The sequence below is a fragment of the Myotis yumanensis genome, unplaced genomic scaffold (genome assembly GCF_028538775.1).
Source record: "Myotis yumanensis isolate MYYU_CA2020_CCGP unplaced genomic scaffold, mMyoYum1.0.hap1 SCAF_2, whole genome shotgun sequence".
Classification (NCBI taxonomy): domain Eukaryota; kingdom Metazoa; phylum Chordata; class Mammalia; order Chiroptera; family Vespertilionidae; genus Myotis; species Myotis yumanensis.
Genome location: NW_027223753.1, coordinates 193580989 through 193600002, shown reverse-complemented (window position 1 = coordinate 193600002; position 19014 = coordinate 193580989). Strand labels below are relative to the sequence as shown.

The window sequence follows — 19014 nt, the reverse complement described above, 5'->3', positions numbered from 1 at the left end:
GGTCGGCAGGGCTCCCCAGTAACCCCTCAGTAGCCCCCGGTAGTGCCCCCGGCCAGAGCAGTGCCACTTTTGGATGCTTGGCCAGTGCAGGGTCCAGGTGAGATTTCCCTTCACAATGGGCCTCTACAGCCAAGGAGAAGTTCCACACTCACTGAACTTCTCCAAGCTCCTCCCTGCCATTAGGTTTTCTTAAGGAATAAAACCATCCTTTCGATTTTCCAACTCACTTGACAATAAAACACTGCTGTCACTGCAGAGAGCGGGCCCTGTCTATAGGTTGGGCTCAGGCCAGAGGTCACAGTGAGCAGTAAGGATGGGCTTCCATGGAAGGACGATGGCTGGCCACCTGCAGGCTGTCCCACTGTGATGGATCCACACCGTGGTGGGAACAGACTGGATCTCAGTCCCTGGGAGGCCCCAGCGCAGAGCTGGAGGTCTCAGCGGAGAAGCAGGAAGAACTTTGGAACCTGAGCTCAGAATTCAACCCCGGGGCCTCTATTTTAGTTCCAGCAGCCACAGGGCCATTATCAGACATGCTCACACTGAATGGAAAAGAGCAATGCCAGCAGCCACGTCCAGGCTGCCCGGCTGGGACCTGCCCTTCAGCCAGCAGTGCTCTGCTTCACCCAAGGCCTTGTGATGATGGCTGCTGGAACCACCGCCTCATGACAGCACATTTCGACATCGGCAACTACAGTGGCTTCTTTAGAAAATGGAGTGAAAGTGTGCTTCCACATGACAAAGCCGGGGAGGAAACTTTTGCCCTAAAGCAGTACAGTGAAATAACATGAGTTCCAAACGCGGAACAATCCATTAGAGAGCCGCACAGGTGAGGGACTCATCCAGATCCACCTGAGTTCAAATAAAAGCACACCTCCCCATGGCCAGGGGTGGAGGGGAAGCTCTAAAGCAGCGGTTCTCAACCTGTGGGTCGCCAACCCTTTGGGGGATCAAACGACCCTTTCACAGGGGTCGCCTAAGACCATCGGAAAACACATATATAATTACATATTTTTTTGTGATTCATCACTATGCTTTCATTATGTTCAATTTGTAACAATGAAAATACATCCTGCATATCAGATATTTACATTACGATTCATGACAGCAGCAAAATTACAGTTATGAAGTAGCAACGAAAATAATTTTATGGTTGGGGGTCACCACAACACGAGAAACTGTATTAAAGGGTCGAGGCATCAGGAAGGTTGAGAACCACTGATCTAAAGCATCCCTGGAGCCCTGACTGGTTTGGTTCAGTGGACAGAGCATCGGCCTGTGGACTGAGGGCCCCAGGTTTGATTCCAGTCAAGGGCATGTACCTTGGTTGCGGGCACCTCCCCAGTAGGGGGTGTGCAAGAGGCAGCTGATCGATGTTTCTCTCTCATGGATGTTTCTAACTCTCTATCCCTCTCCCTCTCTGTAAAAAATCAATAAAATATATTTTTAAAAAATCATTTAAAAAAAAATTAAAGCATCCTTGGAGTGAGACCTGTGCAAACTCTGGGTGCAATAGGTCACGGGGGTTGGGAGGAGGTGGGTACACTCACTCAGCCTCTGCCCAAGACCTGGACCGCTGGGGGCAAAACCAACCAGCCTCCAGTCACAGTAATAGCAACCGAGGAGCACGATGCTATGAGAAACCACGTGTAAGTAAGAACACAAGGGAGCCCCATGTGCACTGTACACATACATGTAGGTTTATTTTTCTTCCCTTCATCCATAGTATGAAAAAGGTTGAAAATGGCTAGGAAACCAGCTGATATACAAAGCACCTCTGCAATTATGCTTTTCTTAGAAAAACAACTTATAAAAAAAATAATAAACATTTAAAAAATTCAAGTCCTTTAAGTAGTTTACACTTCTGAATGTTAAAACTCCACGTGTTTCCTAAAATATAGTACAATTTTTTTTAAAATAAACAAAACTCATTAAAGTGACACTGATTTGAATTCCACAGGATCCCGGACAGTTAAAAATGTTATTCCCTATAAAGTAAATTTGTTCTTCACAGGCAAAACAATAAAGTGTGACTCTCTGCTTAATTCATTGAGATTCATTTTAACGCTCCAGCTAATAACAACAGAAGACTAATGGTAATTTATAGTGTCTTCAAATAAGTTAACAGAACATATCCGAAAGGCTAATCAGCACAGGCATGATTCTGGAAGAGCGACAACACCTATACATACAAAACACAAACACTTTACCAATTATCAAGAGCCAATGTGACCCATTATCCCCGAGGGCGCGTCTTCTTCAAGAAGAGATGACCGTTTCCGTGGTCCTGCTGAGGCTGTTTCTGAGCGGGGTTCCCCACCCCCACCCCCAAAGTAAACGATCCCAGGGTGAAAGTCAAGACAGATAGTGCTTGGCCCGGTGATTTTGACAGCAACTCTGACAATGGATCCAGTTAAGGTGAGGAGATCACCTGTGAGCGAGCGTATCAACCCTGTGATGGGGAGAGGATGACATTCCTTTCTAATCACTCCAGGACCAGGCAACATGACTGGTTTGACGGTGTAACGGGCCACTAACCAGAGGGGTTAGTAAGGTGAGATACAGAAATGAAATCTCACATGAAAAGATAGATTGTACCCAGCGGCACGTGTCTGTGTGGAGGCTGAGAGATCGGGAACCTCTCTTCGTTATTAATGTCAACCCGATAAAAGCTAAACCAAGTCGGTGCACGTTTAAGTGCACCACTATTTAATTGCTAAACGTGTTTCAAGCACTTGGTAAGAATTTCAGAGTCTACACTACTCCAAAAAAGAATATTACCACATTTCTCACCTGCCTGAGTTGAGTTATATTAAGCACCCTTTGTAATGATATCCGTTTGGGTTGGGGAGCTGGTGGGATGGTGTGAGCAGGAGGTGCCAAAAAAGAAAAAAATATATATTGATATTATAAAGGTGTTTTCTTCCTCAAGTTTTCCAAAATTTTACATTCTCTTTGTTCCTGGATTAGTGTGAGCTCCAGAGCGGCTGGCTGTGGAGAAGTTGTTCCAGAGACTAAGTTCAAGGTCTCATTAAGTCAATACCCAATGACCAGGTGAAATGGTGCTTTGCAGATAAAAAGTTCCTGAGGCTTCCTTTTCCGGTCCATCTTCCAAATCTCATGTTGCCTATAAGAAACCTGACAAAACAAAGAATTAAACAAACTCAGAGATTCATTAATGGAAAAAATGGGGCAAGTGTTGAAATAAAATCACTTTTCTATTTAAAAAAAGAAAAGAAAAAGAAACTTGGGGAAAAAAGGAATTCCTGGGAGTTGTTAGACATGAGCAGAGCAAGGATGATGGTCTAGGTACAAAAACTCACCAGGCCTATGGATGGGGACAGTGGATGGGGAGTGAGGGAGGAGGGTGGGGTGGGAACTGGGTGGAGGGGAGTTATGGGGGGAAAAAAGAGGAACAAATGTAATAATCTGAACAATAAAGATTTAATTAATAAAAAAAGAGAAGAAAAAAAAAATAAAAGAAACTCACCAGGGCAGGAAACCCCCGATGCCTAGCAAGGGGCAAAGCTGGGAAAACAAGAACTTCCCCTCAGGGTAACCCATCCTCCCCTCGAATGTCACTGGTCATGCGGTTTGGACCCCTGATCTTTCATCACTGGTCAAGTGGTGCAGACCCCCTGACCTTTTCCTCCCTAGAGATAACATCTAGGCCTCAGTTGTATTTCAGCTCCAGGCCCAGAACAGCAGCAAAACCAGACAAGAGGCACCATGGCTGCCACAGGACCAGCTGCATTGACCAAAAGCCCTCTGCCCTGTACGGACCAATCGCCTGGAAGAGGGGAGGCCGCCACCCTGAAAGAGCACACTTGAAAAGCTGCTGAAGATTCTATGAAGACCCTCCCCTGAGGCCTCCCCTAAGATTCCCACCTGCAAAACAGAGATAAATGTGCTCAGGACAAGGGCCCCAGTGCACGTTCTCCCCACAAGGAGCAGGCCCATGCCATTCCCTTCCTCCTCTCCCTCTCCCACATGTATGTGTCCCCCATTCTCTAAAGGACCCCAGGAGACGTGCAACCAGGGGAGCAATGGGCAGTAGCAGCTCATCCTGGGCTCACCCCCTGCACCTGCCTCCAAGGTCCCCTTTTCTCTGACTTCCCAGAGAGCCAAGGCAGCCCAGCCAGGCTCTCCTGCTGCTGCTTCTGCGCCCTTCCTTGTGTCACTGTCCTGAGTATGTTTATGCTGCCGTCACCGATCCAATACCCCCTGGGTTCGGTGCTGTGCAGCTCTTCGCTTTGGATATCCCCCCCTCTTTTCCGTAAATAAATTCCATTTTCTGTAATCACTGTCTGAGATGGTTATTTAGCCTGCCCACCCATCACTGACTTGAGCCTTTCATTTCCGCGTTTCCTGAGCTTAAGAGAAGCCACTGCAATGTAAAGGTGATAAGATACTAAAACATCCTGACAAAGATATAAAACTCAGCCAATTAACCAGGTATTCTGGCTTCAGGAGGGTATAAAATATTGGTAAATTAAGGGGTGGGGAGGGGTCTTAGCAGACAGATTTTTTTTTTCCTATTTAATGAGGAGATTGGGACAGTAAGTGTTGATGATCCCCTGTACTGCCAAAAAATGTCACAAGCCCTTTTGTATTTCTAATGTATCAGCAAATCAGGTGTCAGTGAGGCCAGGAGCCGATAAAAACAAACAACACAAGATAACAACTTGCTATAAAGGGTTTGAGATGGATGTTCTGAGCCATCTGGTTATCACAGTCGCATGCGTGGCCACTGCTGTCCACAGCGCCAACATGCAAATGAGCACATTTCCACACGTGGGCCTCAGTAATACACAGAATTTCAACATAGCCAAGAACAAGAATGAAAACCTCGACAACGAAACCAGCCATTCTGTTTGGGTGAGGCTTTGGCACCCAACGTCTCCTGGGGGAGTTCAGAAACCTTGCCCACCACCCCTGAAAGCGTCCCGAGGGACCACTGAGTGCCTATAGACTTTCAGGGCGAGCATACACTTTGCATCCTTTGTGGAATAAAAATTTAACTAGCATTCCAAATAAAAGCCTCCGACTTACTGAGGTTTCTGAGAAGTAACACTGCATTTGTTAACTATGGCAACAATATAGAATAACCAACGTTTTGAATTGGTTTGATCTTGGATATAACGAAATCAAAACCACAAAAAAAAGAAGTGCTTAAAAACAAAGGAAGGAACCCTGTGGTTTTCTGGATTGAGACCAGGAACAACTCCCTTTGGCCTCTCCCACTCACCTTCCCTTCTTTGCCAACTGAGGTTCACTAGTGCCACCCAGTGGACTCCTGGGGCACTGCTTCAGCACCTGGAAGGCCCAGCAGGCACCAGTAGTCTCAAGTACCATAATGACATTCTTATCTATTCTTTACAGAGCCTTACTACCTGCCTGAAGCTTTCAATATGTTTTTTATTGATTTCAGAAAGAAAGGGAGAGGGGGAGAGAGAGAGAGAAACATCAACGTTGAGAAAGAATCATTGATTGGCTGCCTCCTGCACGCCCCCCACTGGGGATCGAGCCCGAAACCTCCATGTGGCCTGACTGGGAATCGAACTGTGACCTAGTGGTTCGTAGGTCGATACTCAACCACTGAGCCACACCGGCCAGCTGCCTGCAGCTTTACATGCATGCAGGACCTCTTTTCGTCCTCACAACAGACCAGGACTTAGAAGTTTTTGCATCCATCCGACAGATGGGGACAAAGAGGCTTAAAGTTAAGCCACGAATTTGCCCTCTCCAGTTTGCAGCCAGTATGGCAAAGGGTGCGCTGAGAAGCTGGTGCGACTTCAGGGAGAGCATGTGCGGGAACTGAAACAGCAGAAGGCCGGCACTGAGCAGATCGAGGAGGAGTTGGCAAAACTACTGAAAATGAAGGCACAGCCACACAGCGGGGGCCTGAGGAAGGGAAGCACAAGTTTGTGCTCAAAATCCCCAACGGCGCAAGAGACTACAATCCCTGGCAGATGGCAGTTCGGGAGAAGGTGTTTGATGTAATCATCAGCTGCTTCAAGCGCCAAGGTGCGCAAGTCATTGCTACACCTGTGTTTGAACTAAAGAAAACACTGATGCTAAGTGAAACAAGCCAGTCAATGAAGGAAAAATACCACATGATCTCACTCATTCATGGATAATAAAGACCATTACAAACTTTTGAACAATAATAGATACAGAGGCAGAGCTGCCTCAAACTGATTGTCAAACTGCAGTGGGAAGGCCAGAGAGAGTTGGGGGGCAGGAGGGAGGGGAGTAAGAGATCAACCGAAGGACTTGTATGCATGCATATAAGCATAACTAATGGACATAAGACACTGGGGGGTAAGGGAGGGTAGGGGTTTGTCAAGGGCGGGGGGGGAAAAAGGACACTTATGTAATACCCTTTGTAATACTTTAAGCGAAAAAAAAATAAATAAATAAATAAATAAAGAAATAAAAAAAAAAGAAAACACTGACTGCAAAGTATGGGGAAGACTCTAAAGCAGTGGTCCTCAACCTTGGCTGCACATTGGAATCACCTGGGAATCTTTTTAAAATCCTGGTTTCTGGGCCTCATCCTCCAGAAACTGTTTGATACTAATGTTGTGGGCCCCGCCCCACAACAAAGAAACAGAATTTCTGGAGGATGAGGCCCAGACATCAGGATATTAAAATGATTCCCAGGTGATTCCAATGTGCAGCCAAGGTTGAGGACCACTGCTCTAACGCTTATTCATGACCTGAAGGGCCAGGGTGGGGAGCGGCTGTCCCTTTGCTATGACCTCACTGTTCCTTTTGCTCAATAATTGGCAATGAATAAACTGACCAACAATCAGCGCTACCACACAGCACACGTAAATCGGCGGGATAACCCAGCCATGACCCGGGGCCAAGATCGGGAATTCTACCAGTGTGACTTTGACATTGCTGGGCTATGTGACCCCAGGACCCCTGATGCAGAGTGCCTGAAGATCATGTGTCAGATCCTGAATTCACAGACAGGTGACTTCCTGGTCAAGGTGAACCATCGGCGCATCCCAGGTGGGATGTCTGCGATCTGTGGGGTTCCTGGCAGCCAGTTCCGCACCATCTGCTCGTCAGTGGACAAACTGGACAAGGTGTCCTGGGAGGAAGTAAAGAACGAGATGGTGGGGGAGAAGGGTTTCGCACCCGGGTGGCTGACCACACTGGGGACTATGGCCAGCAGCACGGTCGGGTATCCCTGGTGGTTCAGCTGCTCCAGGGTCCTCAACTTCCTCAAAACAAGCAGGCCTTGGAGGGCCTGGGAGACCTGAAGCTGCTATTTAAGTGCTTGACCCTGTTTGGCATTGCTGACAAGATCTCCTTCAACCTGAGCCTTGCCCGAGGGCTGGACTCCTATACTGGAGTGGTCTATGAGGCGGTGCTGCTACAGACTGCAGCCCAGGCAGGGGACGAGGCCCTGGTGTGGGCAGTGTGGCTGCTGGAGGGCGCTCTGATGGGCCTGTTTGACCCCAAAGAGTGCAAGGTGCCATGTGTGGGGCTCAGCATTGGTGTGGAGCGGATCTTCTCCATCGTGAAGCAGAGGCTTAGAGGTGTTGAAGGAGAAGGAATGGACCACGGAGACACAGGTGCTGTAGCATCCGCACAGAAGTTGCTGGAGGAGAGACTGAAGCTCGTCTCAGAGCTGTGGGATGTGGGATCAAGGCTGAGCTGCTTTACAAGAAAAAACCCAAAGTTACTGAACCAGCTGCGGAACTGTAAGGAGGCAGGCATCCCATCATCAGGGAGCAGGAGCTCAAGGATGGGGTCATCAAGCTCCGTTCAGTGGCCAGCAGAGAAGAGGTGGGTGTCCGAAGAGAAGACCTTGTGAAGGAAATCAAAAAGAGAACGAGCCAGCCCCTTTGCACCTGCTGAATTGAGCAAACTATGAGAGGAAAGTGGGCGGGCACCATTGAAGGCTAAGGCAAAACTCTGCCTATGTCCTCCAACCTCTTCACACACTTCCAGTGGAAAACCTGAAGAGCAGTCAAAACCGAGACTTTATGATTTTACTGATAATCACAGGTAATTTTACTGTGCCAGTTTCCATTGAAAGCCCCGGGGGCTCAGTCCAGTCTGGCTCCTAAGCTACAGGGCCTCCTCTGCAGAGTGCTACACCAGCAGGGACTGCTCCCCACAACCAGTCACCAAAGGTGCAATAAAATATCTCAACCACTAAAAAAAAAAGCCCTAGCCAGTTTGGCTCCGTAGATAGAGCATCGGCCTGCAGACTGAAGGGTCCCCAGTTCGATTCCGGTCAAAGGCACACGCCCCGGTTATGGGCTCAATCCCCAGTAGGAGGCAGGAGGCAGCCGATCAATGATTCTCTCTCATCACTGATGTTCCTATCTCTCTCTCCCTCTCCCTTCCTCTCTGAAATAAAAAAATACATGTATTAAAAAAATAAAAAAAGAATCTGCTTAGTCACAAAGCTAGCCAGCACCTGAGCTGGGACTGAACCCCTTCCTCTGACTCCATGCACATAACATCATTACTTAGGCTATCGCAGGCCACCAGCTCACTGCTGCATTTGCGTAGTAATCTGAACCCAAGCTTACAAATAAACAAGCCACACTTTTTACAGTGGAAATTTGCTGTTCACAAAGACACAGCTTGACTCCCAGCCAATGACTTCAGACCATTTCCTGCTCACCTTCCAGCACATCCTGGACTTCAGCCGAGACGTTTTTCAAGCAGTTATATAAGTTCTGGACTGTGGCGTTGCTTAGCTCCTTGTCTTGCCACTTCTTCAGCATCCGAAACTTACAAATTGTCACATTTTCTTCCTTCTTCCGGATATCGTCGATATCGCTGCGGTCCAACTCCAGGTTGTCAATGCCAATTTCTCTCCACTCCTTCCCCAACTTCCCAGCAAGAGTAATCAACTGATCGTCTGTTAACAGGGTCTTGGCTCCATCTAAAAGCAGATGAGGAATTCAGTAGTTCCTCTCAACACTTAATCATTGATAACTACTTACAATGACAATGTATTCTCCTCCTATTAGAAAAGAGACTAGCCCAAGCCGCTTTGGCTCAGTGGATAGAAACTTGGCCTGTGGACCAAAGGGTCCCAGGTTCTATTCCAATCAGGGGCACGTACCTCGGTTGCAGGCTCCTCTCTGGCCCAGGCCCTGGTCAGGGCGCGTGCAGGAGGCAACCAATCGATGTGTTTCTCTCACATCGATATTTCTCCCTGTCTTTCCCTCTCTCTAAAAATCAATGGAAAAATATCCTCCGGTGAGGATTAAAAAAAAAAAAAAAAGAGACTATATTTGTAGTAACTGTAACTGCTTGTAAAATATATTTAAATGCCAAAAAATCCTTGCTATCCAAAATATCTTAAGTAAAGGGAACTCTTTTATATAATAATATTAAACTGGGGTGTAATGTTCATAATTACAAATGTGACTTTCATAAAACAGCACAAATCAGGTTGGAATAAAAAAATTCAGATATCAAAAAGAACTTATGTGGCTCAAAAAGAAAAATATACAGCTTTGCCCTTGCCCACCTCTGTATCTCATATAAATGCTCGCAAGATGTCTGCATTGAAGTCTCTATTTCGCCATCTCCTGGCGCTAGGGGAATAGCACGTTCCATAGGAAAGTCATGGAATGGTATTTGTAATAGCTGTTGATCTCCGAGAAGCAGTGTTATAATCTTGGAAAGGCATATATTGCCAATGCAAACCACTGGCCCCATAAAAAATATTAGCACTATCATTAAACTAGATTTGCAACGATCACTTTGTGCTATGATGCAGCCAAGCTCACAGGTTGTGGAGTTCCGGGTAAGGATCCTCAAGGCATGACAAATACTGGAGAATATGAGAGGGAGTGAGAGGTAAGAAGAATTCCTGCCCCTCCTCCAGGACTGCAACACCTCTGCTCTAAAGACAACAATTTATTAATGTGGATCTAACATTTGTTCTTGGACCCTTTTCCACTTGGGCTTCCTCTCTCTAACTTTCTAGACCAGAGGTTCTCAACCTGTGGGTCGAGACCCCTTTGGGGGTCGAACGACCCTTTCACAGGGGTCATCTAAGACCATCGGAAAACACATATATAATTACATATTGTTTTTGTGATTAATCACTATGCTTTAATTATGTTCAATTTGTAACAATGAAAATACATCCTGCATATCAGATATTTATATTATGATTCATAACAGTAGCAAAATTACAGTTATGAAGGAGCAACGAAAATAATTTTATGGTTGGGGGTCACCACCAACATGAGGAATTGTATTAAAGGGTCAAGGCATTAGGAAGGTTGAGAACCATTGTTCTAGTCTGAAGAATGGGTTCTTAAAGAAGGCCTTCGCCCTCTGGTGGTTTCCTGATACATGGCCGACCGCTCCTAGCTCTCCAGACTCCTGACGATAAAAACAACTGCAAGGGAACCTATTTAGATGAAAGTTCTCAAGATCATCCTAAAACTCATTGTATCAGACTCTGAGCCTAAATTTTAACAAGATCTCAAAATAATTCTGTTCAGGCTGAGGGCTGATCATATTTTTAAAAGTGACACAGTGATATACTGAGTCTGAAACTACCAGGCTAGTGACTGGACATCTCAAAGAATATTATTGAGGGAATACCTAAACAAACAAACAAAAAATCTTTATTTATTTAGATCCTACGCTGTCAACTCCAAAACAGTTGGAAATCCTTAATCTTTCTGGGTGAATCTGATCGTTTTGATTCTATTTCTAGCTACTTGTTATTGGAACTCATTTTATTTTATTTATTTATTAATATTTTTAAAATATATTTTGTATTGACTTCAGAGAGGAAAGAAGAGGGAGATAGAAACATCGATGATGAGAGAAAAGCACTGATCTGCTGCCTCCTGCACAACCCCTACTGGGGACCAAGCCCATAACCTGGGCAAGGTTCATAGGTCGACACTCAACCAGTGAGCCACGCCACCTGGGCTCATTTTAAATAGCCAAATAATTGCATAAAACAGAAAAACTTGCCCAGCCAGCATGGCTCAGTGGTTGAGTGTTGACCCATAAACGAAGAGTATACCAGTTTGATTCCTGGTCAGGGCACATGCCTGGGTTGCGGGCTCGATTCCCCGGAGGGGGCGTGCAGTAGGCAGTCCACTGATGTTTGTCTCTCATCGATGTTTCTATCTCTCTCTATCCCTCTCTCTTCCTCTCTCTCTACAATCAATAAAAACATATTTTTTAAAGAAGAAAAACTTGTCCTATAAATCAAATAAAAACTATGTCCCACTCAGTTATAAGATGAATAATTTCTGAGGATCTAACGTACAGCATGGTGACTATAGCTAATAATACCGTATCATACTATATACTTAAAATTTGCTAAGAGAGTAAATCTTAAGTGTTCTCGCCACTAAAATAAAAAGCAACTGTGAGGTGATGAACGTGTTAACTTGATTGATAAATATTTCATCATGTACATGTATACCAAATCATCATGTTGTACACTGTAGTATATGCAATTTTATCTGTCAAATATCCCTCAATAGAACTGGAAAAAATTGTATCTCAATGTAGTTAGGTTTTAAAAATAATTCCAGAGCCTCACTTATTTTGGTGTTGACTTGATAAAAATAACGAACATCTCTATAGCAATATACATTAAAACCACACATGTCATCCTCACAGTCTCCTGCTCTAGAAAGTGAGATAGATATCTTATTTCATTTTATAAAGTTTGTCTGCTTTTATAGATTCATACCTTCTTACAATAATAGTAAAAGAAAAGGTACTTTGGTGAAAGGGTTAATTTGGAGACCTATGTGAGGTCCCTAAATGCTTGAGATCTTGTCTCAAATAATTTGGGTCTGGGCTTTTAAAATTAGATTTGTGAATTCTTGTTGGACTTGCATTTTGAACTACAAATTCCATCTTCTGGCTCCTTAGAGTATTGTTAAATGTTTTAAATCTCCACTGTATTTTCACAACTTTTGAGCCTTGGTCTCTGCCATTTAATTGAAAGAAAATAAGTTGAGACCTGCCTCTATTGACTGAACTGGAGGTGCTTCACCCGGAAATAGCTAAAAAACAGTGAAGCCAATGAACGCACACATGGACATTCACAATTCCATTCATTCAAGCAATGCTCACTGTCTCCTACACGAAGGCTCCATGCACAGTGCTATGGGAAATGTAAAGATGGGTAGGTATGGCCCTACCTTTAAGGACTGCAAGGAACCCCCCTACCTCACAGTTCTGCTGAGTGAAGGGGAAAAGTGGGGAATCAAATGGGAAAATAGGCCGGGGCAGGCCACAGAGGACCCTTATCCAGGCCCGAGGCGCTGGGACACAGGCGCCCACAACCGGATGTGGCGCTAGGAACACCGACCCAAGAGCATGTGTGATGGATGCACATCGACGGGAGAGCCCAGGGAAATAACTGATGGCCACAGAGGACAATGTTACAAACCTGAAGTGTCAACCTGCTTCATTCTTTTAGCACTGACCTCCTCTTCAGGTAGAGTGTTACTTACTTTACGTCGCCTTTTACCTTAAAAAAAAAAAAGAATCAACAAGTTTGCTTTTCATTATGTTTATTACCTTCAATCTGTGTGGTTTTTTTTTTTAAAAAAAGCATCATCATTCAGGTAGAAACCAATTGAAAATGGATTCCAAGATTGTTCAGATGGTTAACAGAGTCACAGAGCACTTAACAGATCCATAATGCAACCACCTCGGCGCAGCAAAGCACAGATCCTAGCGGATGGGAGGAAGCCAAGACTGGGCACAACTCGCTTAGTGTCCAGTCACCAGCACTTACCACTTGTGCTCCTTTTTGAAACGTTCTGACTCTGATCATGTTGAACCCAGTCACCTGTTAAAGCACGGAAAGCATCACTTAGAAAAACTGGTATGAAATCAGAATTCAAGAAATCAACTTGTGAAAGTGTATGGAGCTCTAGGGTCTTGGCAACCTCTCTGAAGTTGGCATATGAGTTTGGGGTTTCACTTGGTATCTGCACAAATGCGCTGGGCTTGAATTTTGGAGATAAATAATGAGCCGGAGAGGATGTTAAAGGGGAGGGGGGGGCTGTCACAGGTCTTCCAGCCCCAAGAATTTAAACAGGGGGACACAGGGGCAGTGGGGTCCCCCAGCAGAGCTGTAATCGCACAGAGCGGGAGCTATCCATTGAAGACCAAAGAGGCAGAGTCAGCCAATGAGACACAGAGTCAGCCAAAATGCAGAGCTACATCCAGGTCGTGTCACAACACCCCTAAAATATCTGAGATCCAAACCTCAAGAAAACAACACCTCCACTAGCCAACTCCTCCCCTCCCCCGCCCCCCCCACCCTCTGAAGTCTCCGCAGACACGCTGAGCCACCCACTGACCCCCAGGATCTGGATGTGGGTGCCTGAGAACCAGGGCCACACTTCTGTCCCAGGAGCGGCGCCTTTCCCTCCATCAGATCTTTAAATGTTATGCTGACGGGACAGACAATTACTCTATTTGCTTTCCCACCCCCACCACCCACAAACCAGTTTTCCTTTAGGATATAAAACACTTACATTCTCTCAGTTTCGCTTTCCATACAATCTCGTCGGAATCCGTTTCAACCAACAGTAATTTAAACTCCATTGGCTGCTCCAAATAAACTTCGATATAACTTTTCAGTTTTAAAAGGGAACCATCCACAAATTCTATTTCCTTTAAAAAAAAAAAAGTGATTTTTTTTTAATAGAAAAGATGTATTCACTCACTGGTGACATCATTAGCAAATGATGACAATTATTAGATAGGTTAATGCTTACTTGAATGCTCACCGACACCTTGGCCCTGGAAAATCCCATTCCTGAATCACACACCCTCTTATTCTCTTGCTTCTCGGCCCCCCTTACTCCAACTTCCTTTTCTGCTTCATTTTCCTAAAGCTTAACTTTTCAGCCCTTTCCTGATTTCCTGTTTCCTGTTCCCAAACTAGAACGTGTGCTCACCCACCAGCCACCCTTTCGTCAGTGCATTTGAACTTCCTCACCCTCTTTGGCTTAGATCATGCCACACAATCTGGATGGAACAGATTCGACAACATGTACAGGCTATGCTGCGTGTTTTACCCACACTCCCTCACTGAACACCTTCCCCCACCAAATCCTCTTTTTGCTATTTTACGGGTAAAGAATCTCAGAGAAGCAAATTAAACTTGCCCAACTTCACATGTAGGAAGTGGTAGAATTTAACGTGCACCCACACCTTCTGACGTCAAAGTGTGCGCTCTTAACCGCTACACAGCCGCCTCCTGCCTTACACCTCCGCTGTTCCTCTCCAGGCTGCCTAGCGAGCCTGGAGGGAGAAATGCACTTTTTAAAAAGTACAACCCGTGCCTTGTTTTATTGCATTTCACTGATGTTACGCTCTTTACAAGCTGAAGGTTTGTGGCAACCCTACTGGCGCCATTTTCCCAAAAGCACTTGCTCACTTCATGTCTCTGTGTCACATTTTGGAAATTCTCACAGTTCAGACTCCTTCATTATTATTATACTAGAGGCCCGGTGCACAAAATTTGTGTGTGTGGGGGCGGGGGGGAGGGATCCTTCAGCCCAGCCTGCACCCTCTCCAATCAGGGACCCCTTGGGGGATGTCCGACTGCCAGTTTAGGCCTGATCCCTGTGGGACCGCTGGCTCCTAACCACTTGCCCCCCTGCTGGCCGGCCTGGCCACCCCCCAACTGCTCCCCTGCCGGCCTGCCTGGTCATCCCCCAACTGCTCCCCTGCCGGCCTGGCTGCCCCCCAACTGCCCCCCTGCCGGCCTGGTCACCCCCAACTAACCCCCTGCTGACTAGTCACCCCCTAACTGCCCCCCCGGCCAGCCTGGTCACCCCCTAACTGTCCGGAAAGAAGTTAGACATCTGGAAGATGTCCGGTCACCCAGTCTAATTAGCATATTACCCTTTTATTAGTATAGATTTGCAATGATGAACTGTGATCATGATCTTTGATGTTAGTATTATAATTGTTTTGGGACATCACGAATTTAATCGATAAGTATGTATGTGTTCTGACTGCTCCAACATCTGGCCATTTCCTTACTTTTCTCCCTCTCCTCAGTCCTCCTTATTCCCTGAGACACAACCATATTGAAAATAGGCCAATTAATAACCTGACAGTGGCCTCTAAATGTTCAAATGAAAGGAAGAATCGTACATCTCTCACTTTAAACCAAAAGCTCAAAATCTTAGGGAGGAAGGCATGTTGAAAGCCAACACAAGCCAAAAACAAGTACTCTTGCACCAAACAGTCAAGTTGTGACTGCAAAGGAAAAGTTCTTCATGGAAATTAAAAATGCTATTCCAGTGAACACACGAATGGTAAGAACGTGAAACAGCCTTGTTGCTGATATGGAAAACATTCTCATGGTCTGGACCAAACCAGCCACAACATTTTCTTAAGCCAAAGCCTAATCCAGAGCAAGACCCTAACTCTATTCTATTCTATGAAGGCCGAGAGAAGTGAGGAAGTGCAGAGGTTTAAGGAAAGAAGCCATTTCCATAACATAAAAGTGCAAGGTGAAGCAGCAAGTGCTGATCTAAAGCTGCAGCAAGTTATCCAGAAAAATCTAGATACAATAATTAATGAAGGTGGCCACACCAAACAACAGATTTCAATGTAGACAAAACAGCCTTCCATTGGAAGAAGATGCCATCAGGACTTTCATGGCGAGAGAGCAGAGGTCAATGCCTGACTTCAAATCTTCAAAGGACAGTCGGACTCCTTTGTTGGAGGCTAATGCAGCTGGTGGCATGAAGTTGAAGCCAGTGCTCATTTACCATTCTGAAGATCCTGGGGCCTTTAAGGATTCTGCTAAATCTACCCCGCCTGTGCTCTGGAACAACAAAGCCTGGAAGACAGCACAGCTGACTACAACATGGCTTGCTGAATATTTTAGACCACTGTTGAGACTTACTGCTCAGAAAAAAAAAGATTCCTTTAAAAATATTGCCGCTCAAGTGCAGAATCTCAGAGGAAAGGTGGGGGAGGGTGGGTGGGTGGGAGGTAATCAACCAGGGACCTTGAATGCATATATGTATAACCCATGGATGCAGACAGTGGGGTGCTAGAGGCCTGGGGCGGGAAAGAGGGACACGGGGGAGGGCTGGAGTCAATGGGAGGAATAGGGGTCATATGTAATACTTTCAACAATAAAAAATTATTAAAAAATAAGAAAATAATAAAAAAATAAAAATATTGCTGCTCATGGACAATGCACCTGGTCACTCAAGAACTCTGATGGAAATGCACAATGAGAGTAATGTTCCCATGCCTACTAATACAACACCCATTCTGCAGCCCATGGATCAAGGAATAACTTCTACTTTCAAGTCTTATAATGTAAGAAATGCATTTCCTGCCCAAGCTGGTTTGGCTCAGTGGATACAGCTTCGGACTGAAGATCAAAGGGTCCCGGGTTCGATTCCGGTCAAGGGCACGTACCTCGGTTGCAGGCTCCTCCCTGGCCAGGCCCTGGTCAGGGCACATGTGGGAGGCAACCAATCAATGTGTCTCTCTCACATCGATGTTTCTCTCTGTCTTTCCCTCTCTCTTCCACTCTCCCTAAAAATCAATGGAAAAATATCCTCAGGTGTAGATTAACAAAAACAAAACACACACAAAAAAAATACATTTCCTAAGACTATAGCTACCATAGTGATTTCCTCTGATGGAGCCAGGGAAAATAAACTGAAAACCTCCCAGAAAGAATTCATCACTCTAGATACCATTTAACAACATTCATGATTCCTGGGAAGAGGTCAAAATATCAGCATTCACAGGAGTTTAGAAGAAGTTGGTTCCAACCCTCAGGGATGACTTTGAGGGTTCAAGACTGCAGTGGAGGAAGTAACTGTCAGTGTGGTGGAAACAGCAACAGAAGTGGAATTACATGTCAAGCCAGAAGATGTGACTGAATTGCTGCAAGCTCATGATAAAACTTTAACAAATAACGAGTTGGGTGAACAAAGAAAATGGTTCCTTGAGATGGAATCCATTCCTGGTAAAGATACTTGGGAATGCTGGTTTAAACGCTTTAAAAGTGATGATTTCTATGTGAAAGACAAAGAACGTCCAGGTCAACCGAAAAAGTTTGAAGACCAACAATTACAAGCATTACTGGATGAAGATGCATGTCAAACTCAAAAACAACTTGCAGAAAGATTGAACGCTGTGCAGATTGTTGAAATGACAACAAAGGGTTTGGAATATTACATAAACTCACTTGATAAAGCTGTGCTAGGGTTTGAGAGGATTGACTCCAATTTTGAAAGAAGTTCTACCTGTGGGTGAAATGCTTTCAAACAGCATTGCATGCTACAGAGAAATCTTTCGTGAAAAGAAGAATCAATCTATGTGGCAAACTTCATTGTTGTCTTATTTTAAAAAACTAAGCCCTAGCTGGTTTGGCTCAGTGGATAGAGCGTTGGCCTGTGGACTGAAGGATCCCAGGTTCGATTCCAGTCAAGGGCATATGCTTGGGTTGCGGGCTCAACCCCCAGTAGGGAACATGCAGGAAGCAGCCGATCAATGATCCTATCACTGATGTTTCTATCTCTCTCTCCCTCTCCCTTCCTCTCTGAAATCAATAAAAATATACATTAAAAAAAAAAAACTAAGACAACAGGCACCCCAACTTTCAGCAACCTCCACCCTGACCATTCAGCAGCCATCAACACTGAGACAAGACCCTCCACCAGCAAAAACATTTTGTCTCGCTGACCGTTAGCATTTTTTAAGTAAGAAAGTGTCTTTAAATTAAGTATGTACATTATTTATTTTTTTATTTTTATTGATTTCAGAGAGGAAGGGAGAGGAAAAGAGAGATAGAAACATCAATGATGAGAGAATCATTGATTGGCTGCTTCCTGCATGCCCGGCCCTGGGGATCGAGCCTGCAACCCAGGCATGTGCCCTTGACCAGGAATCAAACCATGACCTCTTGGTTCATAACTTGATGCTCAACCACTGAGCCACGCCAGCCGGGCTGTACATTGGGTTTTTTAGACATAATACTACTGCACATTTAATACTGATTATCATATAACTTTTCTATGCACTGGGAAACCAAAACACTTGTGACTCACTTTATTGCCAGATTCACCTTATTGTGGTGAATCTAAAACACAACCCATAGTATCTCGTTGTCTTTGTATCACTAAATCACCCGGGGCCTTGCCATCATACACCAATGGCTTTAACCAGGCCCTCTCCCTTTCCATTCCAAATCACTAGCTTTATCCTCACAATCTTCAAAGGGTCACCAGGGCCCATAAAGCGAAGGTAACGCCCTTCCTCAGCCCCACTCTTCCCAAAGCCCCGTGTGTTCCCCTCCCTGGAACGACCCCCATGCCGAGCCCTGCTGCACATCCCATCACCTCACTTAGGCACTGCGTTCCTTCCCCCAGTGACTCCCTCCCCCTCCAAACCCAAACCAAATGTCACCACGTGCGGACCTTCCTGAAAACCCACTGCACTTTGCACCCATCTCGATGATAATATCGCATTATGTGAAAATTACTTCTTTACGGAAATGAAGCATTTCTCCCTCTGCGCGAGTGTCTTTGGAGGGAAAAGCTCATGACTTACTGGTTTTTTTTAATTCTTAGCTCTTATATCCCTGGCCTACTTGGAATAGTCACTTCTCACAAATGTCAGTTAAAGAAATCATGAATGGTATAAAACGAGTAAGAACACCTTAAGATTTACACAGAGTTTTTCAAATTTCAGAGTGCCCCCTGAACCACTTATACGACCCTTTGAGCAATCCTGAGAGATTATCCCCATTTTTAAATGCCCGAAATTTGGTTAAGAGAGCACACACAGCTAGTGACAGAACTAGACTATTGAAAGTCCCCAGCCACCACCATCTTTATAAGAAAAACCTTGTGGGACCACGGCGGTCTCTTTCTGGGCAGATCCATGCACTCACTATGCATGATTCCCTCTCTGAGTGGCAGCACATCACAGCCACCGTGGGAGGGTTAACAAGCCCGAGGCCCAGGCCGTTCC

The 19014-nt window shown here is 45.3% G+C and overlaps 1 protein-coding gene and 1 pseudogene across 3 annotated transcripts in view; one reads left to right on the top strand and one right to left on the bottom strand.

Annotated features, from left to right (window-relative positions):
- Nucleotides 1-1677: 1677 nt before the first annotated feature.
- Nucleotides 1678-19014, bottom strand: part of LOC139004140 (NACHT, LRR and PYD domains-containing protein 1a allele 5-like) — a 44189-nt gene continuing 26852 nt past the window's right edge. For 2 of the 3 annotated variants that reach the window (XM_070406899.1, XM_070406901.1), the window contains 5 exons: nucleotides 13527-13665; nucleotides 12779-12832; nucleotides 12428-12508; nucleotides 8657-8920; nucleotides 6670-7105 (listed from right to left, as the gene is read on the bottom strand). In XM_070406899.1, the coding sequence (XP_070263000.1) occupies nucleotides 7080-7105; nucleotides 8657-8920; nucleotides 12428-12508; nucleotides 12779-12832; nucleotides 13527-13665 (564 nt within the window). In that variant the 3' untranslated portion in view covers nucleotides 6670-7079. Of the gene's footprint in view, nucleotides 3139-6669; nucleotides 7106-8656; nucleotides 8921-12427; nucleotides 12509-12778; nucleotides 12833-13526; nucleotides 13666-19014 lie in introns of those variants that run through there. The other variant, XM_070406900.1, reaches the window with a different exon arrangement.
- Nucleotides 5785-7878, top strand: LOC139004142 (histidine--tRNA ligase, cytoplasmic-like; annotated as a pseudogene).